General features: G+C 27.2%; 2 protein-coding genes across 2 annotated transcripts in view; one reads left to right on the forward strand and one right to left on the reverse strand.

The window, feature by feature from the left end:
- The window catches only part of LOC108693824, a 1,521-nt gene extending 504 nt beyond the window's left edge, over nt 1-1,017 (forward strand). Inside the window, exons 2-5 of the mRNA XM_018202976.1 lie at nt 81-190; nt 268-363; nt 584-703; nt 909-1,017. Coding sequence (XP_018058465.1) covers nt 81-190; nt 268-363; nt 584-703; nt 909-1,017 — 435 coding nt within the window. The remainder of the gene's footprint in view (nt 1-80; nt 191-267; nt 364-583; nt 704-908) is intronic.
- A 783-nt stretch (nt 1,018-1,800) lies between these two features.
- LOC108693829 (glutamate receptor ionotropic, delta-2-like) lies at nt 1,801-11,617 on the reverse strand. The gene is made up of 9 exons (XM_018202980.1): nt 11,425-11,617; nt 9,186-9,370; nt 7,752-7,939; nt 6,326-6,724; nt 5,773-5,943; nt 4,924-5,150; nt 3,902-4,104; nt 3,166-3,431; nt 1,801-2,395 (listed from the first exon to the last, which is right to left on the reverse strand). Exons 1-9 carry the CDS (start codon nt 11,615-11,617, stop codon nt 1,801-1,803), a joined length of 2,427 nt encoding a protein of 808 aa, XP_018058469.1.
- Nucleotides 11,618-14,369: the final 2,752 nt, after the last annotated feature.

A 14,369-nucleotide genomic window follows, 5' to 3' on the forward strand; every position in this document is an offset into this window, starting at 1 on the left:
TGTAATATGTATAATGTATATTCATATAAATTTTTATCCATTTTTTTGCAATGTATTTTTATCTCATAATTTTTTCTCAGATTAATCAAACTCTGCTGGAAGTCCATGACATAATGATGCCTGATGACTGGCTAAATGAAACGGAAACAGTGCTCCTTTTGAGAACTATCTGCGATTATTCTTTTCAACAGTAAACAGTTTCTTTTTTTTTGCTACATAATTTTACAATATACTTCTTCATTGATGCAACGATCATAATATTTATAGCTATGGTTTGCGTGAAATTGATGGCAAAAAATTTATCTCCGACCCGTTACCGGGTGATAAGCTCATTTCATCCGCCAATGGATTGTGGGAGAAAAAGTAAGATTTTTATAGAAAAGCTTACATTATAGCTTTTTTAAAATATAACGAAAGAATTAATTAAATTTTTGTAAAATGTGAAAGGGCGGTTTTATTCATAGCGCACAAGTCGTTTATTACTATTAATCTCGATTTACGGTAATTAATTATGAGAATCTCTTTTAATTTATCATAAAAATAGATGAGTGATTAGCTTATAAAAATTAATTATTTTGATTAGTTTGAGAAATATGTGTCACAACTTTCTCGATGAAATACAAGAACTGCAATTATACAGAAATTGGAAGGAGTGGTGTGAGGACGACGAATACATTCCTAATCTCGAAGATATTCTCTGCAGGTACAATATCAGCATACATTTAATATGAAATTTATCTTTCATCTTTTATCTTATCATCTCACGTGATAATTTTCACAGTAAGATCTTGTTTCATAAGATCGATTAACTAATGCTGATCTAATGATTTATGTAGTATAAATGAATAATTTATAAATTATAATTTACGGTCTGAAGGAGAAATAAAATCTTTGTATTTGTGCCGTAGAAACGAGATTAGCAGTTTACGAGATTGCAGAGGTATAAGCAACATATATAAGCGACAAGTACCTACGATTTTCGGTGCTCGTATGAAATTTCTAGCCGAATATGTATAATAATTTTGAATGACTATTTATATCATCTATTTTTAATTAAAATTTGAACAAAAGTTATTAAAGATGGCTTGATAACATAAAACATAAATAAGAAGGAGCATACAGTCACATACGCAAAGTATTTTTCGCACAAATCATATATTTAAAATTAATTACAGGTAGACGTTTCACTCTGTGATCATTTCTAATATGCTATTTTAGTATTTAACATTTGCATTCTATTGTATTGTACTGATGATTGTCACAACTTGACCGAAACACTTACGTGTAATTAATTTTAATATGACTTGTACAAAAAACACATTTGCGTGTGTAGTATATGCTCCTTCTTATTTATGTTTTATTTTTAATTATATAAAAAATATTATCTATCAAATAATATTATACAGACTTAATATGCTGCTATTCGATAATAATTTTATGATTTGAAATAAAAGCAAATATTTAACTAAATCTGCAAGAATGCACAATATGATGTATATTGTGAAATGTAGAATTGTATTGTCTAAAAATGACACCTTGACAGAAAAAACAGAAAACAGAAAAGCAAACTCTAATCAGAACTCGCGCTGACTCGCAGAAAAAAAAGAAATTGTTGATTACTGCCAAAAAGCAGAAATTGTTGATTACGAGCGTGAATTCTGATTCTGAATCTGCTTCTCTGCTTTCTGTTTTTCTGTGAATTCTCCCTAATACATTGTCGTAGTTGTCCAAAATATTTTTACAATTAAATAGCAAGACTAACATCACACTGAAAAAATGTTTGGGTCAACAAAACGGGTTTTAATTGTTAAACGGAAAGACTCGAATGTTTTCCATGTTCGATGGGATTTTTTTGGTTGATTTTATCTTCCTCTTGGGCAAGCTTGAGAAAGAAGACCAGGACGCTCTTTTAGGACCTGCTGATTTCTGCCGTACTTTCAAAAGCTCCAAACCTCTCGGTTCTTCTAAAGAAACGTCACGTTCTTGAAAACCGACAAACGACTGCACTTGATGAGCATGATCTTGTAACATGATCATATAAGGGAGATTATAACCGCGTAACTTGCCAGTTGGAGCAGCAACGAGATGAGGATGATCGTTGGAGCGATTGTGACCACCATCGTGATGATGATGAAAGTGGAGGTGTGATATCAGATTGTGCTTACGTATACCGCGCACAACAGTTTCTTGCATTTGCCTCCGCTTATTCCATATTCTTTCGAAGATGCCAATAGAAATCGCAATAACCATACCTGCTACCAATAGAAAGAAAGCGGAATAGACGTCGGCGAGCCTCGCGCTATGAAAGTCCGCCGACGCTGCGCATCGCGGCATCGTCGGCAGCATTCGTTCCTGTATCTTATCCAGAACGCCACGTTCGTAGATTCGCAATATACTGCAAATAAAATAATGTAAATTATAAACGAGATGCCAATTTATTAACTGACGCGCGTTAAAAAATTATTTTCTCTAAACATATTTTTCTTAATACATATTTTTTTATAATACATTAATAATACATTCTATAATATGTTAATATATTAATGTATTATAGAATGTATGTATTATAGTTATCAATCGTAACGAGTCTAATTAATGATATCTCTCTGATTAATGACATCGCATGTATGAACCTGTTCAGAAAGTATAATATGTGATATCATTAGTCGTTTTCAGAGCAGTGTAACTTGCTGCGGTAAAACATGTTATAGGTATACTATGATTTCGACAATTGGCTCTACTGACTAATTAGCTTAAAAATATTAGAAAGCTGTTCATTGTTGCTGTTTACTTTTAAATGCCCAGTTTCTACCAAGGTAATTTAATTTTATTTGATTAACTCTTGATGTTTTTCGAATGTTTATTTCTAATAAATGTAAATTAATTTTAATCTCGGTTCTATTTACTCTTTATCTTTTTCTAGTTCTATAAGAATTAGAAAAAGATGAAGAATAAGTTATACCGAGAGAGAAATTAAAGTTGATCTACATTGATAGAAACGGACATTAGTTATTTTAATTATTCACATTTTAATTATTTACATTGATATACATAATAGAATTCTATCATGTTAATTATAATAATTATAATATTTTAATGCTTATTCTATACTAATATTAATTTTATCATGCTAATGTGTTATGTAAATTCGACAACTTTGCATACTTGAGATTAATGATTTTCCTATATGGGCAACTTTTAGCCATAGGAAGAGCGACGACTGTAAGTGTTTGTGGAAGCATCAACTCTTTCAAGATGCATCGTTCCTGTATGAAGGTTGTTTTGAGAGCTCGCCGAGCAAGAGTCGCGCTAACGAAGAATCCATACCTTTCTTTGACAGCTTTCATAAGGCCAGTCCTCGTCTCGAGACGAGATTCGCGATTGTTAAACGCTTTTATGTACAACTGACGAAGATTGCTATCGTTCGCATTCTGAAAGATAATGCGATATTAAATAACTCCGACAAACAGCAATTAAATAACTACGTATAACTATCTGAAATAATTATAAAACTCTCCTAGCGGTACAGTATTGTAAGAAAGATGATTGAAAGAAAAGTTTTTCAAAACATCGTATTCTACAATAAAAACACAATTAATAAAAATGTTATAACATAGTAAAATAAAAAAACCTTGTGTATATGCTACCACTACAAGTGGCATCAAAAGATTAATTTTGTATATCATTAAAACATATTCGTTGTTATTGTTAGATTCTTTAATATCGGGTGTGTTAATTTAAAAAGTTGTTATTATATATTTATTTTTATAGTACCTTTTACATAATATCTACGTAGATACGTAACAAAATAATATCAAAGAGGATTCATATGACAAAACGCAATAAGAAAAATAATAGTAATAAATGATAATAATGGCAATAAATAAATAATTGATAGTACTCTTATGTATGTATCGTCGGCGGCACTGTATCCTAGCTTGAAATTATTAAAAAGAAGATCGGTGATCGATTTGATTCCAGTTGCCTGCACCGATAGTATGGATGTGATGAAACCAGCATAAGCATTGTACATCACGAGGGAGAATATTAAACTGGATAACAATAGAGTCTTTCCTGATGGACTTCGAGGTGTCCAGGGTGATCCTATAAATTCCAAATGTTTGAATGTATGAGTAATGGATTTCATATACATAGATTTTATATACATTACGCACATAATTAATTAAGTTTAGACGAGATTAGACTTGATAACCGAGGCATAAAAAAATGCGTTCCTCAGTAACAAAAAAATATTTCTTTTACGGTATGTAAAATATAATAAAAAATAATTTAATAATTAATTTAATAAATAATTAATTTAATAGAAAATACATTACAAACATACAAATTACCGTATCATACTTTTATGATATAGCATTAAAATTTAGCATATAGTTCACGTTATATATATTATAAAATTTCAGCATAAAAGCATGTAGAATTTTAGCATGTTTATCGATAAAAACATGGACCTATATGCACATGTGTGTTACACAAAACAAATGAAACGTAGTTATTAAAATTAGAGGGTATATTCTCGGAAAAAATTTATATAAATGGACATATTTTATATATAATTATATATAATTGTATATAATTATATATGAGACATTTTTTTTCGGGTTGTATTTTATACATATACATATTTAATATTTACATAACATGAGAGTTCAATAGTGAGTGATTATAGCTGTCGGTAATAATAAATGAATGAAAATGTAGAAATATTGCAATTTTTGCCCACTGCATTTTAGACCATTAATTACGTGTTTGTCCACGTTTTGTTCACATTCTCGATTCTGTAATTACGTTGTAATTATTATGTATTATTTAAATTAGTATTGTATATAAAAGAGAGGTGATAACAATGTGAAATGATAATTTATTTGTTATAATAGCCTAGCTATAAAAAAAGAAATAAACCTTGCATGCACATGATACTCAAGCACCAAAGTGCAGATTCCCCGATCTCGACGTGTTTTTCATCTTCATCATGTAACATTGTTTTAGCAGCATAAATAACTGTCGCCATCGCGATAAACATGATGAGATATGTTCCAGCGACGCAGCCAAGTAATCGATTATCGAACGGTTGCAAAAATATATCCCTCATCGTGCCGGTCTCCAACGGATGATAATAAATATTTCTCCTGCGTAAAATATTATTTTATATTATCATGTAGAAGAAAAAATAGTTATATTTATAAAATTTTAAATAATTAAAAGAATTTTTTATGTTCTTTCTCAAACATTTCAATTTTTTGTACTACGTTCTTCACTTCACGTTATTTAAACAAAAACAGATATCGAATTTGAAAAACTGATCTTGAATGTTCAAAATATTACTTTGAATTTTATTACTACAAAATATTTTTAATTTAAATAACGTAAAATGCAAACGTAAATTTTTAATATTTACATTTACAAAGCAAATTTTATATTTTATTATTTTATATTTTATATTATTTTATATTTTATCTCATAATGTATATTAATACTGATCTAATGATATGATTTATGCGGAACGTATAATTTGCACAAATTAGTATTTCCTCATCAAAATAACAGAAGATTATATTAGCATGAAGAAACAAATATGAAATATAAAGTTATAAAGTAAATTAAGTTATAAAGTAGATAAAGTAGTGTTTAGTTTAATTATAAATAGAATGTTTAGTTTAAAGTAATAAAATAATAAAGTTTACATTGCTCGTTTGCTCATTAATATTCACTTCTTTGAATTTAAATTTATTAAAATATTTTTATACCGACATGTAACGTATTAAAGGATGACTAAATGTCATTTCTGTCCAACGCTCTTCGTCATTCGCCGTTATATATCCTAAACCGATGTCGACAGTGCCAGTTACAACATCACCGAGAAGATGGCTCCATTCTTTATTAGCTAACATACCTAACTTTTCGTGCGGCACCAGCTCGATGCTATAAAAATTCAAAATAAGTTATATTTATTTCTAGCTTTTTTTTGTAATATATTTTTCAGATTCATTTTATTTTTATTTTTTCTAAAGATTTATTTTATTCTTTGTGGAAACATTTTTTGTAGAATTTCTATTATTTTATATGTAACATGCGTATATTCTGAGAAATCTAATTTTCGAAGTAACTTTTTCAAGGATTAAGGAACATGTTTTACAATATACATGAATTGCTAATTGGCGTTGCCAAGACCGTAATTGAATATTTATCATTTTACAAGATAAGTTGCTGCATTAATGACTATTTTTATATTAATTTATGTATGTGACTTTAATATCGTATTAAATGCATCCAATTAAATTTGGTACAGAGAATGATTTTTAACCTGGCATTCACGCTATGGGTGACGATGGTAGCAAAGTCCAAAAGGGGTGCGATATCGTTGGCAGTGGCCTCTGATTCGATAACGTCTGTCTGCCCATCGCTGGTTCCGTTCAATACTCCAAAGACAATGGGAAGACCGTTGAAATCGCTTCTGAGCTTCACGCTCATCGGCAATTTGAGAGTGTGAGATTCTGGATTCCAGAAACCGAGATAGCGGACAATTAGACTCGTATTGTCGGAGTGACGTATTTTGTAAGTGTGCATCAAGTAGAACGATACTGTGCGATTCTCTTCAGTGGTATAGCTCAAATTGGTCGTGGCGTTTTCGACATTACGTCGTTCCGGCGGCGGTCCCATGAATTCAAAACGATCACCATATCGCTGAAAGGACTGACAAATTCTGTGGAAAAAGACTCCACTTGAGAGTCTTGAAAAAGACTTCCTATTTCTGTATCTAATTTAGATTATTACTATCTTCATCACGGTTGCCATCCTTCGACTAGTGTTCTGCTAGAAACTGATACCTTTTCAACCAAAGATTTACAATTACTATTATTTTGCCAAAAATTGACAACTATTATTAAAATTGTTGAAATCAAACTTTCTTGTAATGCTTTTTTTAAGATTTTTACGAGCTTTCTACAATAAGCCATTATTTAAATTTTAATTCATAAATCATAAAAATCAATCAATCATAGTGAGAAGAATAATCAACTATTATATATATAAGAGATTGGTTAATCTCTTACAGATCACGACTTAAAGCTTAAATAATGATTTATTGTAGAAAGCCTACAAAAAAGATATGACCTCCCGAGATCGATTATTATGATTATATGTTGTAGTGCGTTATATTGTAGTGCGTTCTCTAAAAAGCAGTCACCAAACTTGTTCTTTCTGCCTTGTGCTTTCAATGATATTATTCTAAAAATAGGAAGAAATTGACGAGTGTTTAATAAAAGGTCATCAAAATTTTGTAAGATTTAGAAGAGCTGAAAATTTGGTCAAAAAGCTGAAGTCTCTCATCGAAAACCCAAAAAGATGGCAATCACAATCTTGATAGAAATTAAGCAATGCCCAATTTTATAAAAATATTCCATTTCTTCATTTTAATTTTTATTTTTTTATCTTTATTTTTTCTATTTTATATCTCTATTTCTATTCGAGGAATGAAAATAAGAGACTTTATATTTGTCACGTTCATTAGTAGGATGATGTATTCAAATTAATGGAATTTTATATAATATATGTAAAGATAAATGGTTCTTTTAAGTCATGTACAATATAAAAAACAAACATTTTATTTTATTAATCTTTATTAAACGTTTTATTTTATCAATTCTTTGAATAAATTACTTCTATCCTTTAAAGTATGTACGATTATGATAATAACGTTTTTATACCATTCTCGAGATGTGTAGCCTTACTTATCTCGATATTTTTGAGCATATATCCAAGCAGCAGCATCATTCTGTAGTGGCGAGGTAGCTACGATCACGTCACTGTCGATACCGACATTTAGATCTCGAAGGACGGTGTCGATGGTAAAATCATGTCTTCTTGTGGTCACCATAAGCCAGGAAATGTAATAGTTGAACAAGAATTTCTGGGAGGCCTGAAATATTCATTTTAATCAGAAATTCTGTTTGCTTCCATCAAATTTGCATAAACAATTTTGTTAAATTTTGTATTTTGTTAATGAATCAAAATTATTTTTTCCGTGTATGTAAGCTTTAAAATATATACTTTTAAGATTTATTTAATTTAATTGAAAAATAAGTCATGATTATTTAATTTAATTGAAAAATAAGTGCGAGTATGCCGAAAGTAGTGTGCGGAAGAAATCACATTTTTTAAAATTTGCAATTAATTTTTGACAAAAAAATTGTGTATTACTATTATACATATAATTAAAAGAAAGAAAATAAAAAAATAGGCGATTATTGATTATTATTTGTAAAGTGATTATTGTAATAAAAAAGAAAAATTTGTTGAAATATATTGATTAATTTTCTTTTATGATAAAAGTAGAAATATCATTTATGATTATCAAATTGTTATCTTCATACAATATTACTGAAGTCTATTATGCTATCGCTGAAGTCTGTTACGAATTAGGAAAATAAGAATTCCCGCGAGACACTTCTTTGATAACATAACATGATATTTTCTTGCAATATTTAGAAAATTAAAGGAACATTATACAAGATAGTCCATTTAATTTGAAGACCTTGAATAGTTTATTTTTGATATAAAAATGTTTCAGATAAAAATGGAATGACTTGGGGAACATAGTTTAGTTACGTTGTTTTTTTTTTTTAAATGGAGGCGTCATCCTTAGATATGAACTCACCCCCACTTTTTTAGATGAAATTATATGATTTTATTTACATAATATAATTTCTCTAATTATTCTACATGTAAAAATATTAAAGTAGAAATATGAAAAAATTGAAATAGATTTTGAATTATTTTATATTTTGTTCTGATATACATTTATATTGACATATTAAATTTCATAACTATAAATTGTTTAATAATCGTAATTGTTTAGTAATCTTAATACTTTTATGCATCAAATAATAAATTGAATCAATTAGTATAAAAAAAAAACACAAATTACTTACTTAAAAAATTATGCATCTCATAATTAATGCAATTACATAATTTTTATAATAAGCAATTATGCATTTTCTTTACAAATTGATTCAGTTTATTATTTTGTGAATATCTCTTCTTGTTGGCTTTATTTCTTATATTGCTTCTTATTAGCCTTTTTTATCTCTACATATTAATTTAATTTAAATTTGTAATTTTATTTTTTTTCTTTTCTCAGAAATTGACAGACATTAAAATCATACCACTTGGATAATATTATCAGGTGATGTTAGATTGAGTCCATCCAAGAGGACGATCGAGCCGACGCGATGTGTTCTGATCGTAAGAGCATCCGGTACGTTCGGGTTCGTTGCTGATTGTAGAGACACACTGATGCCCTTTTCACCGAAGCACTTGATCAACGGCCGAGCATAATTAAGAGCACAACCTGCATTTTTAGTAAATGTACATCTAGTAAATGTACTGTAAATGTACATTTACTCGATGTACACTCGATGTTCGATTAAAGTTTATAATTCCAGTGCATTTCTTATAAACTATTTTTTAATAACGGAATTTTGTCAATGTATCTTTTGTTTAGATTTTCTTTAAAAATAGTTCTTTTATGAATTAATTTTTTGAGTTAAAACTTTTTTTATTGTGTATATTAAACAAAATTATAAAATATATTAATTTACGAGATAAAAGAAGCTATTATAAATTCGCTTTAATTAACTAGAAATAAATTCGATAGTAATCCGCATAGCATTTTAAATTTTAGATAAGTAGCAGATACATGAAATTTAAAATGTTATATAACAGATACATAGCAATACGTATCAATCATATATTAGATACATGTTTAATACCGATGAATGTCTGGTCTGTATGTATGTTCCAGATAAGCTGTTATTTTGACATCGATAGTTATTTTATAGTTATTTTAAATGACGTCATATGACTATTTATATATCTATTTAAGATGTAATAATGACGTCATCTTTTTGATCAATTAATGACGACATTTGTTTATGACATCTTTACAATGTCATACTTAATGACGTCGAATAAATGGCCAATTGTCGACGTATAGTTAACATTATTAGTGATCAATTAATAACGTATCGATTATACATTTATTCCATTAATAATACGAAAATAATAATGTATTTTTAATGTCAATTTATGAAGTGTGTGAATGATAAGAAATATAAGAATTTAAGTCATTTTTACGATGTTTACACATACCATCAAGAAGCTTATTATGATTTTTAAAATGTACTGGAAATTATAAAAGTAATTGAATTTACTTTAATTTAGAATATTTAGAACTTCAACACCTAGAAAATTTGATCATTTTTATAATTTTTACTTTATCTCAGAAATATATCATATACCTAGATTAGAATAACTAATTAAATGGATGACACCTTCAATAACTACCATCAATAACATGAAAAAATAACATATTTTTGACGTTGACTTATAACGTTATATATCTGTGATAAATCCACGTCATTTTTATGATGTTTGGACGTCACATTCGTTATAAGAATGACTAATTAATGACGTTAAATAGACGACACTTTGCTATTGTCATATTTAGGGTAATATTTTATTAACAATATTTAGGATAATTTACATTACATACCAAATACATATGACATTATATATTCGATACGTATCTATTAAATATATAAGTTATATATCTGATACGTATCTTTAATAATGCAAATTCGCATTCAAAATGTATGTTTTATAACCTATAAAAAAAATCAGATATGCATTAATTACAGCAATTACATTCAACTATATAAAAATTAAAATATATTATAAAATAAAAACTTATCTTTGACTTACTATTTAATTTAATTTAAATTATTTTTATTTAACTTAAATTTGTTTTACAAATTGTTTCGATCAGCATTTCCAAGCTTGACCGAAATAAGCCTTTATTTCTTGACTGTATTTACATCATAGTCTAATATGATACTTTAATATTATTAAATTTGTTTGTTCTTATAGATTCAAATAATAATTGCTCATATAGAAATTTGCGCACATAGAAACGCACATCAAAATTGCGTTTATAATTTTTTAAAATGTTATATGATGCTACTATGATACGCTATTTTTCATAACATATTATTACATTTTGATAAATATGTATCAACTACGTGTTATATAATATACAGGATGTCCCACAATGAATATATAAGGTGTTCCATAATTCGTGATCGAAATTTTTCGGTTACCTTGCATATTTGCATGCATTTAAATATTCACAATATATCTGCTATATATTACACATGTATTTCGACATATGAATATTTTACATCCATTGCTTTAATTATGTATTTAACACATTATATTTTATATGAAATGAAATGCTCAAACAACATAGATATATATTTAATATATATATTATTTGCAATGAAAGATGTGAGAAATTTGCAAGGAATTGTTCTTCTTCCTTTCAATTTAGTTAATTTGAAAACTTACTAAACGGGCTGATATTATCGAAGATCACAACTTGATCCCAAGATCGCCATTCTGCATATTCCAGTAACAATTGCAGCGTCAACGGCGATGTGAAAATGCAAGGTTCAGCGACTACATGAATCGCCATTAACATCACTAGCAACAACTTTGCTTCTCCAAAATCAATTTTGATTTTGCGCGTAATTGGTAACATTACATAAATCTAAAAATGTTGATAGAGATATTATTTTATGAAATCGAGAAATTGAAAGATCGTTCTTTGTCGTATTGGTTTTGATAACTATAAAAATGATGATTCACGATTCATTGTTATTGGACTTCAATGTTACAATATATCGAGAGATGATTTTGAAAGAGTTGTATTGTTAGTTAATTTACTACTGATAACAAGCGATTTCACAAGAATGTAGCATTGCATGCAGCTATCGTGAAATGTCAGCTTTTGTTAAAGCTTGTCAAATCTTTAATTCATCGTTCGATTGCCACGTCAATGTATGAACGTCGATAACATAATGAATCTTTGATGGCAAGAGAGGAACAAGGAATTTTGACGTTAATAGCTAGGTATATCGATAAAAAAAAAAATAGATAAAGAGAATTTCAGAGTTTCTATAAAAAATTCGATTCCAAACAAAAAATCTTTAGACAAATTTTAATTGTCAACTATAATAATTTTATATTCTAATTTTGACTTCAAGATAATATTCTATTTTATTCTATTTTATTCTATTTTATTGTTATAACTTTTCTATTTATGTTTAGTCATATATGTATGTTTTGATATAGTTTTTATTGCTTTCTGTGCGATGCTTCTGCAATTTAATTCTTAATTTTTTATCTATTAATTTTTTATTAATTTTTACTTAATTATTTATTATTTATTAATTTAATTATTTATTAATTTGATTCTTTTGACTTCAGTGCTTGCACTGTAATTTAAATTTATCTATTCAATCTTAATATCGTTGATTTTATGTGGTTAAAATTGTTCTGTTATTGGGTTGTCCAGAAAGTTCGTGCCGACTAAAATTTAAATTTTAGTATACATTTATTAAATTAAAATTTTCTGCGTTTCAATTTTCCTTCAACATCGGTACGAACTTTCCGGACAACCCAATACTTTTTGACAATTATTCGACACAAATTATTATTTATTACTTTAACTCACTTTGTTTTTTACTCGTTTTTCAAAATCAAATTTCATTTATCTTGACTTTTAATCTTATTTTATCTTATACTCGAGCTTGACTCTTTTTATAATAATCTTCAATATTGCGTCATAATTTTTTGCGAAAATTATATTTTAAACAGTTGTCTTGGTGCTTGATTTTTTAGCTTTTAAATAAACCTGTGCATATTAATTGATATATTATGCATAATAAACAAAAATATGAATAAATGAATGTAATAATCATTCAATTTTATTATAATTATTTTTCGATTTGATTATAATGTTATACTGAAGATGGTCTAATTAAGACCGAAACGTTTATATATATATATATATATTTTTTTTTTTCGATTTGGATAAATTGTTATTTCGCTTTCAAGATTTTACGTAGTGGTATATGCCTTTTATAATTGTATAATATTCAGAGCATTGTAACTCAGTAAAAAATCATCGCTGATAAAAAAAATAAAAAAGCATTTTAAAGCTTGAAATTACTTTAGCATGCTTTTGACCGCTTTTCAAAAAAATTTTTTCTTTACAGTTCTGCATCTTAATAAATATTGTTGTATTTTTTAAAATTATGTACATTTAACAAAGCGTAATTTTAAGAAGTACAACAATCTGATATTTATCAAGATAGGTCGAAATATCTGTTATGTAATTTTAAAAATTATTAAATGATAGCAACTAATAATGTTATTGCTCTTAGCCTCTTGTCTATTATATATTTGAATTTATCTAATTGAGCGTTTTTATTACAAATCTATTAATGTAATTTTATTGTTTTATATAAATTTAAATAAATATAATTTTTATTAATATTTTTTTATTTTTCGGAAATTCAAGATTTGTCTATATATAAATGTGTATAATAGTGAAAATATGAATTAATCTATCAATCAGCTTACCAATCGACTGTGACATTTATTCAACTTGAAGATCTAGAATCGTGTTCAAATTCTTGTCGTGTGCGTTAAAGAATATTATTTTTAAAATGTTGAAGATGCTCAAAATTGAAATAAAACGTTATTAATTTTATTGTGTCAATTATTTTATTACTTATTATGAGAATCGCGACTTAGTGCTTGTTTCTAATTACTGTTTTTTAAATTTGAGAGTCCTATTAATTCTTTAATAAATTATTCCATAAAAAAAATTAATATTAATTTTTCTTTTTAACTATATTTTTTTGTAAATAACTTTATTTTTTGTAAATAATTTTTTATAGTGATCTCTAATACACGATTCATGCAGTGTACTATTAACCGAATACATACTGAGCATTTCTTTTGGAAAGCCATATCAATCCATAATTTTCGAAGATAAATAGAAATAGATAAGCCTTCATACTTGAATAACTTTAAATTTCAATCAGCCGCCCATTTGCGCACGCCATTAACAGTGGTCTCATAGAAAAAGAAGAATAGCTAAAATAGGAATATTAAAATTTATACAATTTATACATAACTCATTAACAAGAAAGTAGAATACTTTATCTTTATTGTACACAGTTTTTTAATAGATCAAGTCTCATCATGTCAAATTTAAATATTAAACATTAAATCTTGATCTATTAAATAGATATATTACATAGAATAAAAAAAAATTAAAAAATTTTATAAACATTTTCTTTTTCTTGTTAATAAAAAAAATTTCAATTTTGTAACAATAATTGTAATAATTTATTGATAATTATAACCAATATTTATAGTCCGTTCGTATTTCAAGATCGTCTTAAGTAATATCTTGAGATGTTAATATAGAAGTCCTCTCT

This window comes from Atta colombica, unplaced genomic scaffold, assembly GCF_001594045.1.
Source record: "Atta colombica isolate Treedump-2 unplaced genomic scaffold, Acol1.0 scaffold110, whole genome shotgun sequence".
Lineage (NCBI taxonomy): Eukaryota > Metazoa > Arthropoda > Insecta > Hymenoptera > Formicidae > Atta > Atta colombica.

Bases quoted from the DNA above. Each gene is read 5' to 3' on its own strand.
- LOC108693829 (XM_018202980.1), bottom strand. From the start codon at position 11,617: ATGTTACCAATTACGCGCAAAATCAAAATTGATTTTGGAGAAGCAAAG. The intron at 7,940-9,185 runs GTATGATTTTAA...TGAATATTTCAG, and splicing joins CTGATAATATTATCCAAGTG to GCCTCCCAGAAATTCTTGTT. The intron at 2,396-3,165 runs GTATGCAAAGTT...TTTTATTTGCAG, and splicing joins AGGAAAATCATTAATCTCAA to TATATTGCGAATCTACGAAC.